The 13,408-nt window shown below is 46.5% G+C and overlaps 4 protein-coding genes across 5 annotated transcripts; 2 read left to right on the forward strand and 2 right to left on the reverse strand.

Moving 5' to 3' along the window:
* Positions 1 to 17: 17 nt before the first annotated feature.
* Positions 18 to 2,115, forward strand: LOC9630903 (UDP-D-xylose:L-fucose alpha-1,3-D-xylosyltransferase MGP4). The gene is made up of 5 exons (XM_002967564.2): positions 18 to 441; positions 884 to 1,045; positions 1,131 to 1,346; positions 1,413 to 1,927; positions 1,989 to 2,115. The coding sequence occupies exons 1-4, from the start codon at positions 19 to 21 to the stop codon at positions 1,662 to 1,664; spliced, it is 1,053 nt and encodes a 350-aa protein (XP_002967610.1). The 5' UTR covers position 18; the 3' UTR covers positions 1,665 to 1,927; positions 1,989 to 2,115.
* Positions 1,840 to 3,678, forward strand: LOC9632837 (probable ascorbate-specific transmembrane electron transporter 2). The gene is made up of 7 exons (XM_002967565.2): positions 1,840 to 1,927; positions 1,989 to 2,024; positions 2,123 to 2,226; positions 2,487 to 2,667; positions 2,916 to 2,964; positions 3,026 to 3,225; positions 3,296 to 3,678. Exons 3-7 carry the CDS (start codon positions 2,132 to 2,134, stop codon positions 3,596 to 3,598), a joined length of 828 nt encoding a protein of 275 aa, XP_002967611.2. The 5' UTR covers positions 1,840 to 1,927; positions 1,989 to 2,024; positions 2,123 to 2,131; the 3' UTR covers positions 3,599 to 3,678.
* LOC9632838 lies at positions 3,591 to 8,210 on the reverse strand. Of its 2 annotated transcripts, XM_024672499.1 has the most exons (25): positions 7,838 to 8,209; positions 7,536 to 7,784; positions 7,396 to 7,473; positions 7,281 to 7,344; positions 7,144 to 7,228; positions 6,841 to 7,094; positions 6,633 to 6,767; positions 6,447 to 6,568; positions 6,308 to 6,385; positions 6,187 to 6,258; positions 6,003 to 6,068; positions 5,830 to 5,947; positions 5,667 to 5,763; positions 5,444 to 5,594; positions 5,338 to 5,386; positions 5,201 to 5,283; positions 4,921 to 5,147; positions 4,696 to 4,858; positions 4,578 to 4,634; positions 4,384 to 4,526; positions 4,298 to 4,332; positions 4,148 to 4,250; positions 3,894 to 4,082; positions 3,741 to 3,831; positions 3,591 to 3,687 (listed from the first exon to the last, which is right to left on the reverse strand). In XM_024672499.1, the coding sequence occupies exons 1-20, from the start codon at positions 8,126 to 8,128 to the stop codon at positions 4,461 to 4,463; spliced, it is 2,505 nt and encodes an 834-aa protein (XP_024528267.1). In that variant the 5' UTR covers positions 8,129 to 8,209; the 3' UTR covers positions 3,591 to 3,687; positions 3,741 to 3,831; positions 3,894 to 4,082; positions 4,148 to 4,250; positions 4,298 to 4,332; positions 4,384 to 4,460. The 2 variants fall into 2 exon arrangements, with proteins under 2 accessions (XP_024528267.1, XP_024528268.1); XM_024672500.1 differs by having other exon boundaries at positions 3,635 to 3,831; positions 4,148 to 4,233; positions 4,921 to 5,127; positions 7,838 to 8,210.
* LOC112345610 (pentatricopeptide repeat-containing protein At1g09410, mitochondrial-like) lies at positions 8,133 to 9,695 on the reverse strand. The gene has a single exon (XM_024672744.1). The coding sequence runs from the start codon at positions 9,693 to 9,695 to the stop codon at positions 8,133 to 8,135; it is 1,563 nt and encodes a 520-aa protein (XP_024528512.1).
* Positions 9,696 to 13,408: the final 3,713 nt, after the last annotated feature.

Below are 13,408 nucleotides of genomic sequence, written 5' to 3' on the forward strand. Positions count from 1 at the left end.
CTTTAGGGTTCCTCAGCTATGGCGATACCCGGGCGCCGTGCGCTCAAGCAAGGCGCGCTCTCCTGGATCTCTCGCCGCCGCCTCGTTACTCTAGTTCTTGGAGCTGTGCTGCTCGCCTACATTCTTGTTTCGCTTCAAGATCGAGGATATCGGGCCGGATCTACGTCGTCTTCGTCGCGGTGGGCGGATTACACGCTTGAGGCCGCCGCTGCTGCAGTGGCGCGGGACGGCAGGATCGTCGTGTGCGCGGTGAGCTTCCCCTACCTTGCATTCCTCGTGAATTGGCTGATTAGCATCGCGAGCCACGGGCACCACGACAAGGTGTTGGTGATTGCCGAAGACTATGAGATGCTCAACTACGTGAACGAGTTCTGGCCTGGCCATGCGGTCCTTGTGCCACCGGCATTGCCACTCGCGACTGCTCAGAGATTTGGATCACAGGTGACATTTTGACATTTTGATTGCTCTTTGGTTCTGGCTTGCATTTTTTGTGGCTCTTTTGGTTTACTTGCTAGATTCGTCGAGTGTTTTATTGTTTTGTTTTTTTCAGAGATTTGGATCACAGGTAAAAGAGTTGTTTTGATTGCTCTGGCTTGAGTTTTTGGTGCTTTGATCTCATATTTGGCTAGCTGCTTTTTGCGTCTTCTTTTTTTTTGCTAGATTCGAGTTTTTTCTTTCCAGTTTTATTTTGTTTCAGAGATTTGGATCACAGGTGAAAAAGTTATTCGTTTGCTTGCTCTTTTGTTCTAGTGGTCCTTTGGTCTCTTGTTTGGCTAGGTACATTTTTGTGTCTTCTTCATGTTGCTAGATCCGTCGAGTTTTTTTTTTTTTTTTTTTTTGATCTTTCGTTATCTTCTTTTGAGCTAACGCGTTCTAATCACAGGGTTTCTTTAATTTCACTTCCCGCAGGCCACAACATCTGCTCAAACTTTTGGAACTTGGCTACTCTGTTCTTTACAACGACGTGGATATGGTCTGGATGAGCGATCCATTCCCGTTGTTTACTGGTGACCATGACATATATTTCACAGACGACATGACTGCGGTATCAATCTCCTCTTCTTCCTTAATTCTCTTTTGTCATTCTCAAACTAAGATTTTTTTTTGCATGGCTTTTTATACTCTGCCAGATCAAGCCTCTTGATCATTCTCACAGCCTTCCGCCTCCAGGAAAGAAAGGCAGAACCTACATCTGTAGCTGTATGATCTTCCTGCGGCCCACACCTGGAGCAAAGCTTGTTCTACAAAAATGGATTGAAGAGCTTCAACAGCAGCCCTGGTCTCCCAAGGCAAAGGCAAACGATCAGCCTGCCTTCAACTGGGCTTTGAACAAAACTTCCAACAAGGTAGCTTTCTTTTCGTGTGTGTGTTCTCACTTATCAATTTTTCTTGCTCTTTTTCTTTGTGTGTAGGTTGACATGTATCTCCTACCTCAGGCATCCTTCCCTTCCGGCGGACTATACTTCAAGAACGAAACCTGGCGAAGATTACCACAGAACCAGAACAAGCTCACGATTATTCACAACAATTACATCACTGGCTTTGACAAAAAGATCAAGCGATTTCACGACACCGGCCTCTGGCTCATCGACGACGCTCATGTCAACACCTTGCCCGACTTTAATCTCGTAAAACACTATCTCGACACGCAGCCACAACTATAGCAATCGCGTCTCCATCACAAGTTTCCCTCGAGCAGCTGTCCACCGGATATCGATCTTCTCCTTTTTATCTCCACTTTATTCTCTCTCTGGTGATATCACCTGAGCTCACACTTAGACATGCGGTGCTGGTTTATTTCCATCGTCCCGCCTTGTACAACCGCTCTCGTGGCGTTGGTTGTCTTCATCAATAGTTTCCAGCCACTAGTCGCGGACGGAGATAACTGTGACTTAACTCTACTTCACAAGTTCATTTGTTCACGAAGGTGGGCTTTTCTTTCTGTTCTCTCGCATCGTCTCTCACGTTTGTGCGCGTGCTTTTTCCAGGCGAGAAGATCGACCGTAGCTAGATCCCTTGTACTGGTTAGTTTCCTTTTGGCACTCCCTTTTTAGTTGTATATAAGTGTATCGCTGCCGAGAGCTAAATTTACTGGGACGAGTTTGTCCTTTTTTCTTTGTAGGTGGAAGCGATGAATCCTCCAGAGTCTAAAGCCCCTGGAAACGCCATAGCTTTGGACATGAGCGGCGTCGCCAGCGCTCCCAATCCCGGCGCTCCAGAGAACTCGTAAGTTTCTTCCTTGCTCTTTAGCTCTTCTCCACCGTCGGATCGCTGCAATCGCTCCGCGCCGTCGATCGCGTCCCGGGCTGAAAGCCGGTCTGGTGCTCGAATCCCGCGCTGGATATCCCACGAGTGTCTTGCTTGCTTCCGTGGCGTGTCCTGATTGGCTGTCTTAGATCTCCTAAGCCACTTTGCTAGAGCCCTAATTGGAGCTTCCATTTTGCGAGTGACAAGTTTGGTGGATTCGTGGCGCTTTGTTGTTCCAGGGCGAAGGATTTGAAGAGGAAGGGGGCGGCTATGGCGGTGTCGTGGGGGATTGGCCCAACGCCATTCATTCTCACTGTTCACATCCTCGGCGTCGCTGCGGCGATTCTGGTTTTGATCTGGAGCATCAGCTACAGGGGAGGTCTCAATTGGAATGCGGTCAATAAGAACCTCGTCTTCAATGTAAGCATCTCTTCTCCGATAAGTCGTCCTCGTTTCTCTTTGTTTCTTTTGGAATTGAGTGAGAGATGAGTGAGAAAGCATTGGGTTTTTTCGTTTTTTGAGCTTCCTGTCTTCTTGGCATTGATGAGGAATGATCCAGTGACTTGTTTGGATGGACTGAGTGTCGTAAAAATCCTCTTTTGGTAAGAGGTTTTGGTTCTTTCGATTGATGAACAGTTTTGGATTTGGAACTCACTTTCCACCTGCAGATACATCCGGTACTTATGGTCATTGGATTCATTTTCGTCTCCAGTGAGGGTACGCTTCTTTCTTTCCCGACAAAGCCAAAAAACTTAATACTTTTCCTGTTTTGTCGCAGCTATTCTAGTGTACAAGAGCGTTCCCGGCAGCAAAGTTTACAGGAAGGGCGTCCATCTGAGCTTGCAAGCCGTGGCTTTGGGCCTGGGGATCTTTGGCATTTGCGCGGCTTTCAAGTACCACAACGAGTCCAAAATCGACAACCTCTACAGCTTACACTCGTGGCTGGGCCTCGGAACCATCATCCTCTTCGCCATTCAGGTATACATATCTTTCGTTCTTCCTCGTTTTCTAGCTTCTCATTTGGATCTTTGCATGAAATCCTTGGCAGTGGATAGCAGGATTTGTAACTTTCTGGTATCCCGGAGCAGCCGCCAACACGCGACGATCCGTCCTCCCGTGGCACGTTTTTCTCGGCATTTTCATCTACGTTTTAGCCATCGCCAGTGCGCAGACTGGTGTTCTTGAGAAGGTGACTTTCCTGCAGACCTCCAAGGTCTTTGGCCACTACGACAACGAAGCTTACATCGCAAACTTCACTGCCCTCGCGGTGCTCTTGCTGGGCGTTTTCACCGTCTTGGGGGCTGTCATTCCCACGGCTTCAGCGGAAGAGGAGTACAGGGCTCTCGAGTGAAAAAGAATTACCGCCTTTTGTACAGAGATATATGTATAGCGAGAATGGATCATCTTTAAACAAAGATATAATTTTCGCGATTGGTGTGTCTGGAAATTACACCAAATTGTCTAGACCAAGAACATATCTTACGGCTTCATACCTTGTTATTGTTCGACTTTGCGTTGTTCTTCCACTCCAGCTCTGGTGAGGACCAAGATTCCCAGAATGATAAAGCACGCACCAAGAAACCACTGTCCCAAAGAGAAAAGCGTTGCGTGCTTTGCAAAATGTAACAAAATTTTTCAGCACCCACCTGAGCCGTGAGCTTTTCCCCAAACAAAAACCAGCCAGCCACTCCCGACAGGAGAAAGTTCGCCGCGAAGTTCACCACGGTGGCTTGCAACGAGGAGAGCATCACTAGACTCTGGGTGTAGCAGCTCCACATGAGAACATTACTTCCAACTGCTGCGGCATAGCACAAGAGCTTCACTTCGAACGAGATCTACACCGGATAAAGGACAAGAGCTTGTCAGGATCTCTAAAACCCTCCCTCGCGATTTCTCTTACCGATGGTGAAGCGAGCTTGGCCGCAATAGCAGCCCCGGCGGCGCAGCTCCCAGCCACCATCGCCCATATCCAGCCGCGCTTGGATCCTTGAGTTCCAAGCATTCTATAATAAACTCGTAACAAGAACAGAAAAATTGATTCATTCAGTACCTGATTCGCGATGGCCTCCGCTTTTCAACAAGAAGCTACACGAAGCACAGTTAGTGAACACACCAAAGCTACAGAATCGAGCTTACTTGGTGCCAGAGTTGCTGGTTCTCCTGGTATCAAACTTGTGATGTAAAGCCCATATTACATTGATAATTGTAAGAGATTACAACAAGGGGTGCGTTAAGCGCCAGTTTCGATGGGATGAAAACGATACATTCTCATACAGTACCTAAAAGCAAGAATTCAAGCAGAGAAACAAAAAATGAACAGATATAAGTACCAGTTTTTGATCATCCCCTCCAGTGCAAAAGAAATCATCGTCAGAAGATATAGAAACCTGTGAAGTGGAAGATAATATGTAAGCAAAAAAGAGGACGAACGGTTTTGTAAAGACTCGCCGTATTGACACATCTGGAATGACTTTGCAAATGACGGAGGCATGGTTCTCCCAGTGTAACATCCCAAAGAGCGACGCTACCATCTCCACTTGCAGTTACCAGGACAGGGGAGCTGTTAAACCAGCGAGCGTCATTTACTCCTTGGTCCCCAGCATCCACAAAGCTACACACACGAGAAGAGTTGAGAGGTCGCTCACTACCAACAAGTAAGAAAAAACCTCTTACCCCGCACGCTGACATGTGTTTTCTGCCGTAGGCATTGGCTTTCCATGGCTCAAACAGTGTAACGCCTTTGTAACCCGGGAGCCTGGGGTGGCTACCGCCAGTGGAGAGCTAACGCAGGGGTCACGGGGCTCCATTGGCATTAACCGTGTGTCCCAAACGATCGCTCTGTTTGCTGTGCAAGATGCCTGGATATATCTTCCACAGGAACTGTAAGAAACGGAAGTAACCTGGGAAACAAGTTAGATGACCTTGGCTTTGGCTGCAATGGACGGAGAAATACCTCACAACGGGGGCCAAGAGGTAGTCTAGAGATGGCACCACAGCTCCGGATATCAAATAAGCCGATTGTTCCATCGCCTGAGCCTGTTGAAAGGAATGCATCAGCAAAGGCTAGACATATATCTCTGAGTTAATTACCTGTCACCATAACTGTTCCTGCTGGATTAGTCTTTAGGCAAGTTATATACTGTCCCAAAAAAACACGAATCAGAAACTCTCAAGATTGGGAAGCAATATTGATTACCATGTCATTTGCTCGAAATCTACAACACTCAAGGAGCGCATCCACGTCCCAGATCTGAACAAGACCCGAGCCATTTTGCGACGAGTCACTTCCGCATATCAGTAGGTTGTTGTTACAAAACTCCAGAGCATCCATGGGAGGCAAATCTTCCCTGGAGACAAAAAAAAAAACCATTACACTTTCAGCATTTCTACTCGAATAAAAGTATAGTTAGCTCACGTACCTGTCCTGTGAGATTAACTCTGATACAAGCGTTCCTCTTACCACGTTCCACAAAAGCAGTTGCCGATCGCCTTGACCACCACTTGTTGCCACAAGGCCTGCAAACAACCAAAACAAGATCAGTAAAGCGAGATCCAAGAACATCACGAACAGCAAAACGTTACAGGATTGCGACGGATTAACAGCCATTGCAGATATTTTTTTCTTATGACCAGCCACGTTGTTTTCGTCAGAACCAGGCCCCAGAGTGTAAAGACACTCAGCAGTTGATGAATCCCATACCTGAATTTGAAAAACAATGTCAATATATACAAGACAAAACGTAGCAAGATACGACCTTCACAGTGCTTTCAGCACATGAAACAACTAGAGACCCCTGTGAGGCATACTCCACGGCTTGGACCTGAAATTGATGCACCAAAACAACAATTATAAATAAATAAACAAATAAAGACAAGAAAATATCACATCCATCGCAAAAGAAGAAGACCGAAAAGAGCCATAAGAATGGAAAAGAAAACCTGGCAATTGTGTCCACTCAATGCTTTAGATTTTCCAGTGATCAAGTTATAAATAAGCAGCTCGTTAGGTGCCTGCATTGCACATTAGCGAGGACCACAACCTTGGTAGAAAACAGCTTACAGCGTTGCAACCGCAAACAATCTGTGGACTTCCACAAGGATGGAACCTAACATCCAAAACCTTTTGAAGTCCCTCCTGCTGCAAGCAAACCAAGTTAAGAGAAAATGCATCTTAAAAAAAACTATGATCACGGACTTACAGCAGGTTGCGCAAGAGCCACGCTGGAAGAGTAGGCCGACCAAGTTGGCATCCACGAAGAGAAGTAACGCTGTCCAAGCTTCACGCCAGGCGCCTTGAATCGCCTCTCAAGAGACCACCAGCCTGCCGAAAGATCACGGGCCTGTTGATTAATCCATGAAGCTTTTACAGTTCCAACTTTCGCTACCTTGGAAAGCAGCGGTCCACTTCCGGCGGCGGGGACCGATGTCCCTAGATCCACACCCAGAATTCAAGCCTGCCTCACGATCCCAAACGAGCTTGAGCGTGCTGGATCCTTTGCAACTTTGCATGTCATACTCATCTGTTACACTAAACAGGACCATTTATTCAAAAAGGAGAGAAAAAAAAATTCGGGCATTGGTCATTCTAAGTACCTGTCGAGGCATGGCTACAAGCCCACACATTAACAGATGGTTCCACTGTGGTCTCGTTCGTCACGGGCGGGCCATTCGATTGCTCCGAGTCTGAGGAAGCACTTGCTCTCCGGGACCACGAAGTCCTGCTCTTTCGCCTCTTCGTAAGCTTAAGACTTGACGTTCGACGCCCGTCCAAGGATCCATTCCCTGCTCGCCGCTGCTCCCTAGCTTTCAAAATGAGATCCCGCAGCTTCACTTGTAACTGACAAAGCCTGCACGCAAAGTTGTCAGTACCAAGCCCATATAAACACTGCCACATACAGCTCGTATCTCCGTTTCACGACTTCTTTATCCATTGTCCACAGATGGTTGTCTTCGTCGTCATCAGCCGGGAACGCCAGGATTCCTGAAAGCACAAGGTTGTCAACCATTCAACATAGAAAAGATGAGCTCCCCACCAGTAGTGTCCGATACGGGTTTGGACCACTCCATGCGGCTAGTCCTGGCATGCTTCGTCGGTTTCTACAAGCACCCAAGTCAGGAACACGCAAGGAAAAAAAAAACAGAAAGCACCTTTGGTGTTTCTTCTGTGTAAGAAAGATCGGGATCTGTTCTTCCACGTTTTCCAGAGTTTTCCCTTCTCTCTTCTCGCTGTGATGCAAACCAAAGCCTTGTGAAGCAAAAGAAGAAAAAGGGAAACAAAAACCACTCACAGCTAGCTCTTGGCGTTGCTTCTTCTTCTTCTTCATCACAATATAGTAGCACTTCTGGATGTACTTGACGAGGTTGCGTCGCGACTGGCAAGACTCGAGCTCAAACTCCACGCGAGGATTCTGGTTTAACCACTCGGCAATCTCTTTTTGTCCCACGGGAGTGTCCTCGTCGAGCGATTCCAGCCAACCCCACACAGGCTTCCACTTATCACTCTGCTTGAAACGAGGCACTGGATTATCGCCCTGTGACTGCAAGCCATGGAGTGAGCTCCTTCCAACCTATCTTGGAAAAACAAACTCACCTCATCGCCCCGGATAATCTTGTGCTGGTTCTTGAGATTCTCATACACGACCTCGCGAGGAACGCTCAAGATATCTGCGCCTAAGATCTCGCCATTGCTCACCAGCCAGTCGTCGATCTCCTCCTCGCTCACATTCCGCCCCTTCGGCAGGCTCGCGAGCCATTCGTGAGCGTCGCTCCAATCTACCTCCATTGGCGCTTCGTCGCCGTCGGCTGGCACTGTCGCTGGCTCCACCGCGGCAGCCGGAGCTTCTTCTTCCTCCGCCATCGCTGGAGCTTCTTCTTCCGCCATAGCCTCAAAACCCTAAGCCGGCATATTCCCGCCCCGAGCGATGGAATCTTGTCACCACGGCCGTCCAGGCGATGCTATCTGGCAGGAATGGCATGCTACCGGCGAGCTCCGACGCTTCTCCAATCTGCCCCGATCGAGCAAGAACATCGAGAATGCACGAGTAGTGCTGCGCGGATGGCGTCAATCCATAATCCCCGGCGAAGCACGCGAAGATCTCCCGGCATTTCTTCACGGATCCGGTGTGGCTGCAGGAGCTGAGAATCCCCAAAAATGTGACCTCGTCGGGGAAGAACCCTAGCGCGCACAAGCCGTGGAAGAGCGCCACAGCCTCGGCGCCATGGCCGCGATGTGCAAACCCTGTGATCATCGAATTCCACGTCAAGATCCCTGGCGCCGGCGCTCGATCCAAGACCTTCCACGCCTGGCGGAGATCGCCGTTGTGGATGTAGGCCGCGATCATCGCATTCCACGCCACGGCATCCGGCCTGGCCATTCTCTCGAACAAAACCCTAGCCTCGCGCAAATGCCCAGCCGCGGCAAACGCTGTAAGTAGCGCGTTCCAGTTTAAAAAATCTCTATCGGGAAAGGTATCGAACACACACATCGCCTCCTTTAAGAACCCGTTAAGAGAATATGCTGTTACCATAGCATTTAGAGAGACCACATTGAGCTCTGGAAGCCCGGTAAAGACTCTAATCGCCTCGCACATATGCCCGGCTTGGGCAAATGCCAAGATCATGACCGTTGATGCCACGATGTTGCCACGTGGGAGTTGCTTAAACAGCTCACTGGCTTCTTCTATTTGCCCGGCTTGGGCATATCCGGCCAGCATGGCAGTCCATGCCACGTCATTCCTCTCGGGCATGTCATCAAAGAGTTTCTTCGCTTGGTCAATATGCCTCGCCTGGGCAAATGCGTACAGCATGGCAGTCCACGTCACAATATTTTTCTCTATCATAGAGTTAAACAAGTCCTTCGCACTCTGTACGGAAAGAAGCCCGGTAAAGACCCCTATCATTGCCGTACACGAGATTACATTCCACTCTGGCATTATAGCAAATAGAGAACTCGCGGAGCTGAGATGCGCGTTTTGGGTATATGCCGTTAGCAGAGCGCTCCAGGACTCTAGATTCCTCTCGGGCATAGCGTCGAAGAGATTCTTCGCCTCGTGGATCTTGCCTTGCTTGGAATATGCCGTGATCATGGCCGTCCAAATCACCACGTTGTGCTCGGGCGTCCGATCAAAGAGGTACCTCGCCTCGTCCAGATGCCCATTCGTGGCATACGCCGACACGATGAGGCTCCACGAGAAGAGATTTGGATTGCGAAGCCCATCGAAGACCTCCCGCGCAAGCTCCAAGCAATCCACTCGCCCATACATCTCGATCAAGTGATTCTGGAGGTAGCGATTAGGCGTGTGATCGGATATCGAGAGAATGTAAGCGTGTAGATCCATCCCCTCTTCCAGATCGTCGCAACACCGTAGTGCTTGAGCAATGGCTTGCTCTCTGGAATCGTGACCGCTCTTTGTGATCGTCAATGGACCGCCTCGCTCAAGGCGAAGCATGGATGACCACACGATTTGTGGTTATAATAGTTACTTTAGGGTTTAGCATAAATTTAATCCTGTTTACTCTAATTATGTAAAACTTTAAAACCCTAAAATCTTCCTCTATTTCGAGAAATCTCAAACCCAAGGAAACTTCTCTAGCAAAAGCAAAACTCAACTCCTGGAAGCGCTGCTGAGGCCCTTCGATCCTCAGTGTACTTTCTGGGCCTGAACGCTTGCGGACAATTGTGGGCTGATCTTCCCCGGAATAATCTACAGCATCTTTGAAAGCACCAAAGTGGTGTTCATGCTGCACATAGGCACGAGCGAGCATGCAAATCCGACACCCAGCAGCTATTGCATCCTGGCCCAGAGTTGCTGCCTCTCCTCGTCATACTCCACTCCACCAGCCGAGACGACCGCCTATGGCGTATCTCATCCGAGCTCGCTCCCAAGTGCCTCTGCGTGCTCGGAGACTGGATCCACGCCGCAAAGGCCTCACAGATTCCTCTGGTGGAGTTGCCAGTCGCAACGAAAACCCCTTTTCCACTGCGCGACACGCGCTGGTCCCCCCGCTTCTGTGACGATCCAAGGAAAAAGGATCACGATTTGAGCAAAGAGAAAGGCACTGTATAGACTCACAGTCTCGTTTCCACCTCCCACGATCAACGCTGGCGCCCAAGCAGTCCTCGAGATCAGCTGCAGCAGCAAACTCGTAAGTTATGGAATCACTTACATGATCATGAAGAGCTTACGTAAACTATGTAGAGGATCATGTCGGAAATCCGAGGTCTCCACACGGCCTCGTTGCGGCTGCCATCGTCGAAACGGTGCCTTCGAAGCGTGTTTTCGGAGCTTGCAGTCCGAAAGAGTCCGTCCCAGGCTGCCTGCTTGATCGCCCCGAATTCTTCTAGAGAGCACTTGGTCAGGCATGGATCCCACTGCACGTTGGCGCAAATCTCCACGAAAGGCTACCGTAGTCATTGCCAAAGACAGTGGCAGCCGCGTCACAAAGCTGGCGGCACTCGTCGCTGCTTCCCCGGCTCATCGTAGCCTGGATGTGCTCCACAATCGACTCCGATGATGTCGTGGTCGCGGCATCCCTTCCTCGTCCGCATCCATGTATAGATCAGGCGCGCAATCGGCACGCTCGCGCCTGCATGCTCCTGGAAGAGTGGCTCCACACGGTGGAAGTTGTAGTGGCCTTGGATCCACTGCTCAAGCCGGGCACGCATCTGGTTGTCCCATTGGATTTCTCCCGCTGCCACCACCTCCTGCGACACAAAAGTTGAATGCTTTCAATCACAATGGTGTCAATCATCTTTACCTCCAACATCTGGTGCAGAGCGACGGTGAGGTCCATGGACTTCCACTCTATCCTGGGCGCATTTTCGGTGCAGGAACGTATCCGTTTGAGCTTGTCCAAGGATGCCGGGGAGAACTTTTCATCCTTCAGCACTCCTTGTTTGCTCAGGAATTGCATTGCTATTGTTGCAGGCACTGAGCCAGAACCTGCTGCCAGATCAGATAAACTTCCTGATTGGAAAATTTGAAATAAGCTAGCCTTGTCCACAATTGGGATTAGTCTTGGTGAGTAGTATATTCATCTTCTTGATTGTATTGGACTGCTTAATCACAAATTTTAGTGGCTCTTTCATATAAAGCTCAATGCTAAGTTAATCATTTCAAAGCCTGTTTTGTTGCATGCAGCTTTATAAAGATTGCAGGGCTCAACTTCACCAACACTTACTCCCCAGTGGCTTGAACAGTGATGTTGGCATTAGCAGCACAATACAACTAGGAAATCCATCAGATGGATGTGCATAAAGCATTCCTCCATGGCGATTTAGAAGAAGAGATTTTTATTTCCCAGCCTGAGGGATTTCCGGAAGAGCTAGGGAAATGTGTAAACTTATCAGATCCTATACTGTTTAAAGAAATCTCCCTGAGCTTGGTTCACCAAGATGGATAGTTTTTCTATTATCCATTGGTTTCTCTCGAAACGCAGCTGACCAAAATGTTTATTTCAAACGCTTTGGTGACCTGCTCGTGATATCTGCTCTTTATGTTGATGATTTAATTTTAGTCTCCAACAATCTGTCTTTTCTTGATGAAATTAAATCAGAGATTGCATCTCAATTTGAGATGGATGATATAGGTGAGATTCAGTATTTTTTTGGCCTTCATATTTTGCAAGATAGAGTTTATGGCTCTCTTTATATATCTCAACAGAGATATATTAACAAGGTTCCCATTTTTAGATGTAGGATTGTACTCCAGTTTCAACACCTATGAAGATCAACCTTAATCTCTCCTTTGATTAGTCTTTAGAAGCTTCAGTTGCCTGTTAACATTACAAATTTGACAAAATTGAAGCTCTTTGTTCTCCTTATGAAATAACATACAATCATTAATGCATGAATCAATCCTTTTTAGGTAGGTCCATTGTGTTTAGTAATTTTTACCACTTCCTTATAATTATTTGGAAAAATGTCTTCATCCAAATAATGAAAAATTTAATAATAAATAATAAATAAAAATTAATTACCTTAGAAAATGATTTGTGACTTGGTTAATTTGCAGAATACTTAACAAAATAAAAGAACTAACCCTTTCATAAATAGGTAATAAATTATTTTCATTTCCATTTAACCATTCTGAGAAATAATTAAAAACATTATCATCCTTAATATTATAATTGACACCATCATTATCACCACTCAAATTAATACCACAATCATTTGGAATGACAAAACTTTCACCAATTTCAAAAAATTGTTCTATTGAAATAGTAAATCTATATAATTTAATCCCTTGAATATTTTCCATTGGAAACCATACATCATGTGGTTTTGAAAGATATCTACCATAAAGATGAATAGGATTTATCATAATTTATATGAGGCAAATATAATTACCTCTATACCTTGACATGTAACTTTTATTCCTAAATCTTAAATAAAAAGCATAATACAGATCTAAAAAAGAAAACAAAGTCCTTTTATTAAGAAACCTTGAGCTAAAAGTGGGCACATTATATTGCTACTAGTAATTTAATTGATATAAATATTGTTGAAATTTGTGACTAAAAATTTTTGCAACTACAAACTTTAAGAACTTACATTTTAGTCATACTTTAAAAGTTGTAAATTGCAACTCTAATTAGTAACATATATAAACTTATCTAATTTTAAAAAAATATGTTGTGAACTACAAATTATGATTTATATTTTAGTTGTAAAGGACAACTATAATTTCCAATTTAAATTTGAGTAACTATAAACACTATCACAAATTACAACTTAAAATTTGTAACTAAAGCCAATTTGCTAGTAACATTTAAGTTGATAGCAAGTAGTTGAAAATTACAACTTAAATTTCCAACAAACACAAAAATTTCGTTGGAAAAACATGTCATTATAATGCTTTTGTAGTTGCTTGAGTGACGGGTGTCAAACATGCCAATGAATTATGGGTTGATGGAGGTGGCTGCGGTTGTTCCAGCATTACTGGATGTAGCTGAGGGCCGCCACAAGCGTGCCAAGCTTGAAATGTGCAATGGAGGGGGAGGCCCTGGTAATAGCCCAGCTTCTGAGCATACTCATAAGAACCCGGCCAGCCGAACAGACTTGTAGATTTGACAGACATGTAGATCACAGCCATCTTAGTGCACAGACCTATATATCACGGTGATCTTATTAGCCTGGGAGGAGATAGATGCACTATAGTGT

The sequence above is a fragment of the Selaginella moellendorffii genome, unplaced genomic scaffold, assembly GCF_000143415.4.
Source record: "Selaginella moellendorffii unplaced genomic scaffold, v1.0 SELMOscaffold_9, whole genome shotgun sequence".
In the NCBI taxonomy this organism is placed as follows: domain Eukaryota; kingdom Viridiplantae; phylum Streptophyta; class Lycopodiopsida; order Selaginellales; family Selaginellaceae; genus Selaginella; species Selaginella moellendorffii.

Bases quoted from the DNA above. Each gene is read 5' to 3' on its own strand.
- LOC9630903 (XM_002967564.2), top strand. From the start codon at position 19: ATGGCGATACCCGGGCGCCGTGCGCTCAAGCAAGGCGCGCTCTCCTGG. The intron at 442-883 runs GTGACATTTTGA...TTCTAATCACAG, and splicing joins CTCAGAGATTTGGATCACAG to GGTTTCTTTAATTTCACTTC. The intron at 1,347-1,412 runs GTAGCTTTCTTT...CTTTGTGTGTAG, and splicing joins TGAACAAAACTTCCAACAAG to GTTGACATGTATCTCCTACC.
- LOC9632837 (XM_002967565.2), top strand. From the start codon at position 2,132: ATGAATCCTCCAGAGTCTAAAGCCCCTGGAAACGCCATAGCTTTGGAC. The intron at 2,227-2,486 runs GTAAGTTTCTTC...TTGTTGTTCCAG, and splicing joins CCCGGCGCTCCAGAGAACTC to GGCGAAGGATTTGAAGAGGA. The intron at 3,226-3,295 runs GTATACATATCT...AATCCTTGGCAG, and splicing joins TCATCCTCTTCGCCATTCAG to TGGATAGCAGGATTTGTAAC.
- LOC9632838 (XM_024672499.1), bottom strand. From the start codon at position 8,128: ATGGCGGAAGAAGAAGCTCCAGCGATGGCGGAGGAAGAAGAAGCTCCG. The intron at 7,345-7,395 runs GTGCTTTCTGTT...GGGTGCTTGTAG, and splicing joins ACACAGAAGAAACACCAAAG to AAACCGACGAAGCATGCCAG. The intron at 6,768-6,840 runs GTACTTAGAATG...TTAGTGTAACAG, and splicing joins TTGTAGCCATGCCTCGACAG to ATGAGTATGACATGCAAAGT.
- LOC112345610 (XM_024672744.1), bottom strand. From the start codon at position 9,695: ATGCTTCGCCTTGAGCGAGGCGGTCCATTGACGATCACAAAGAGCGGT.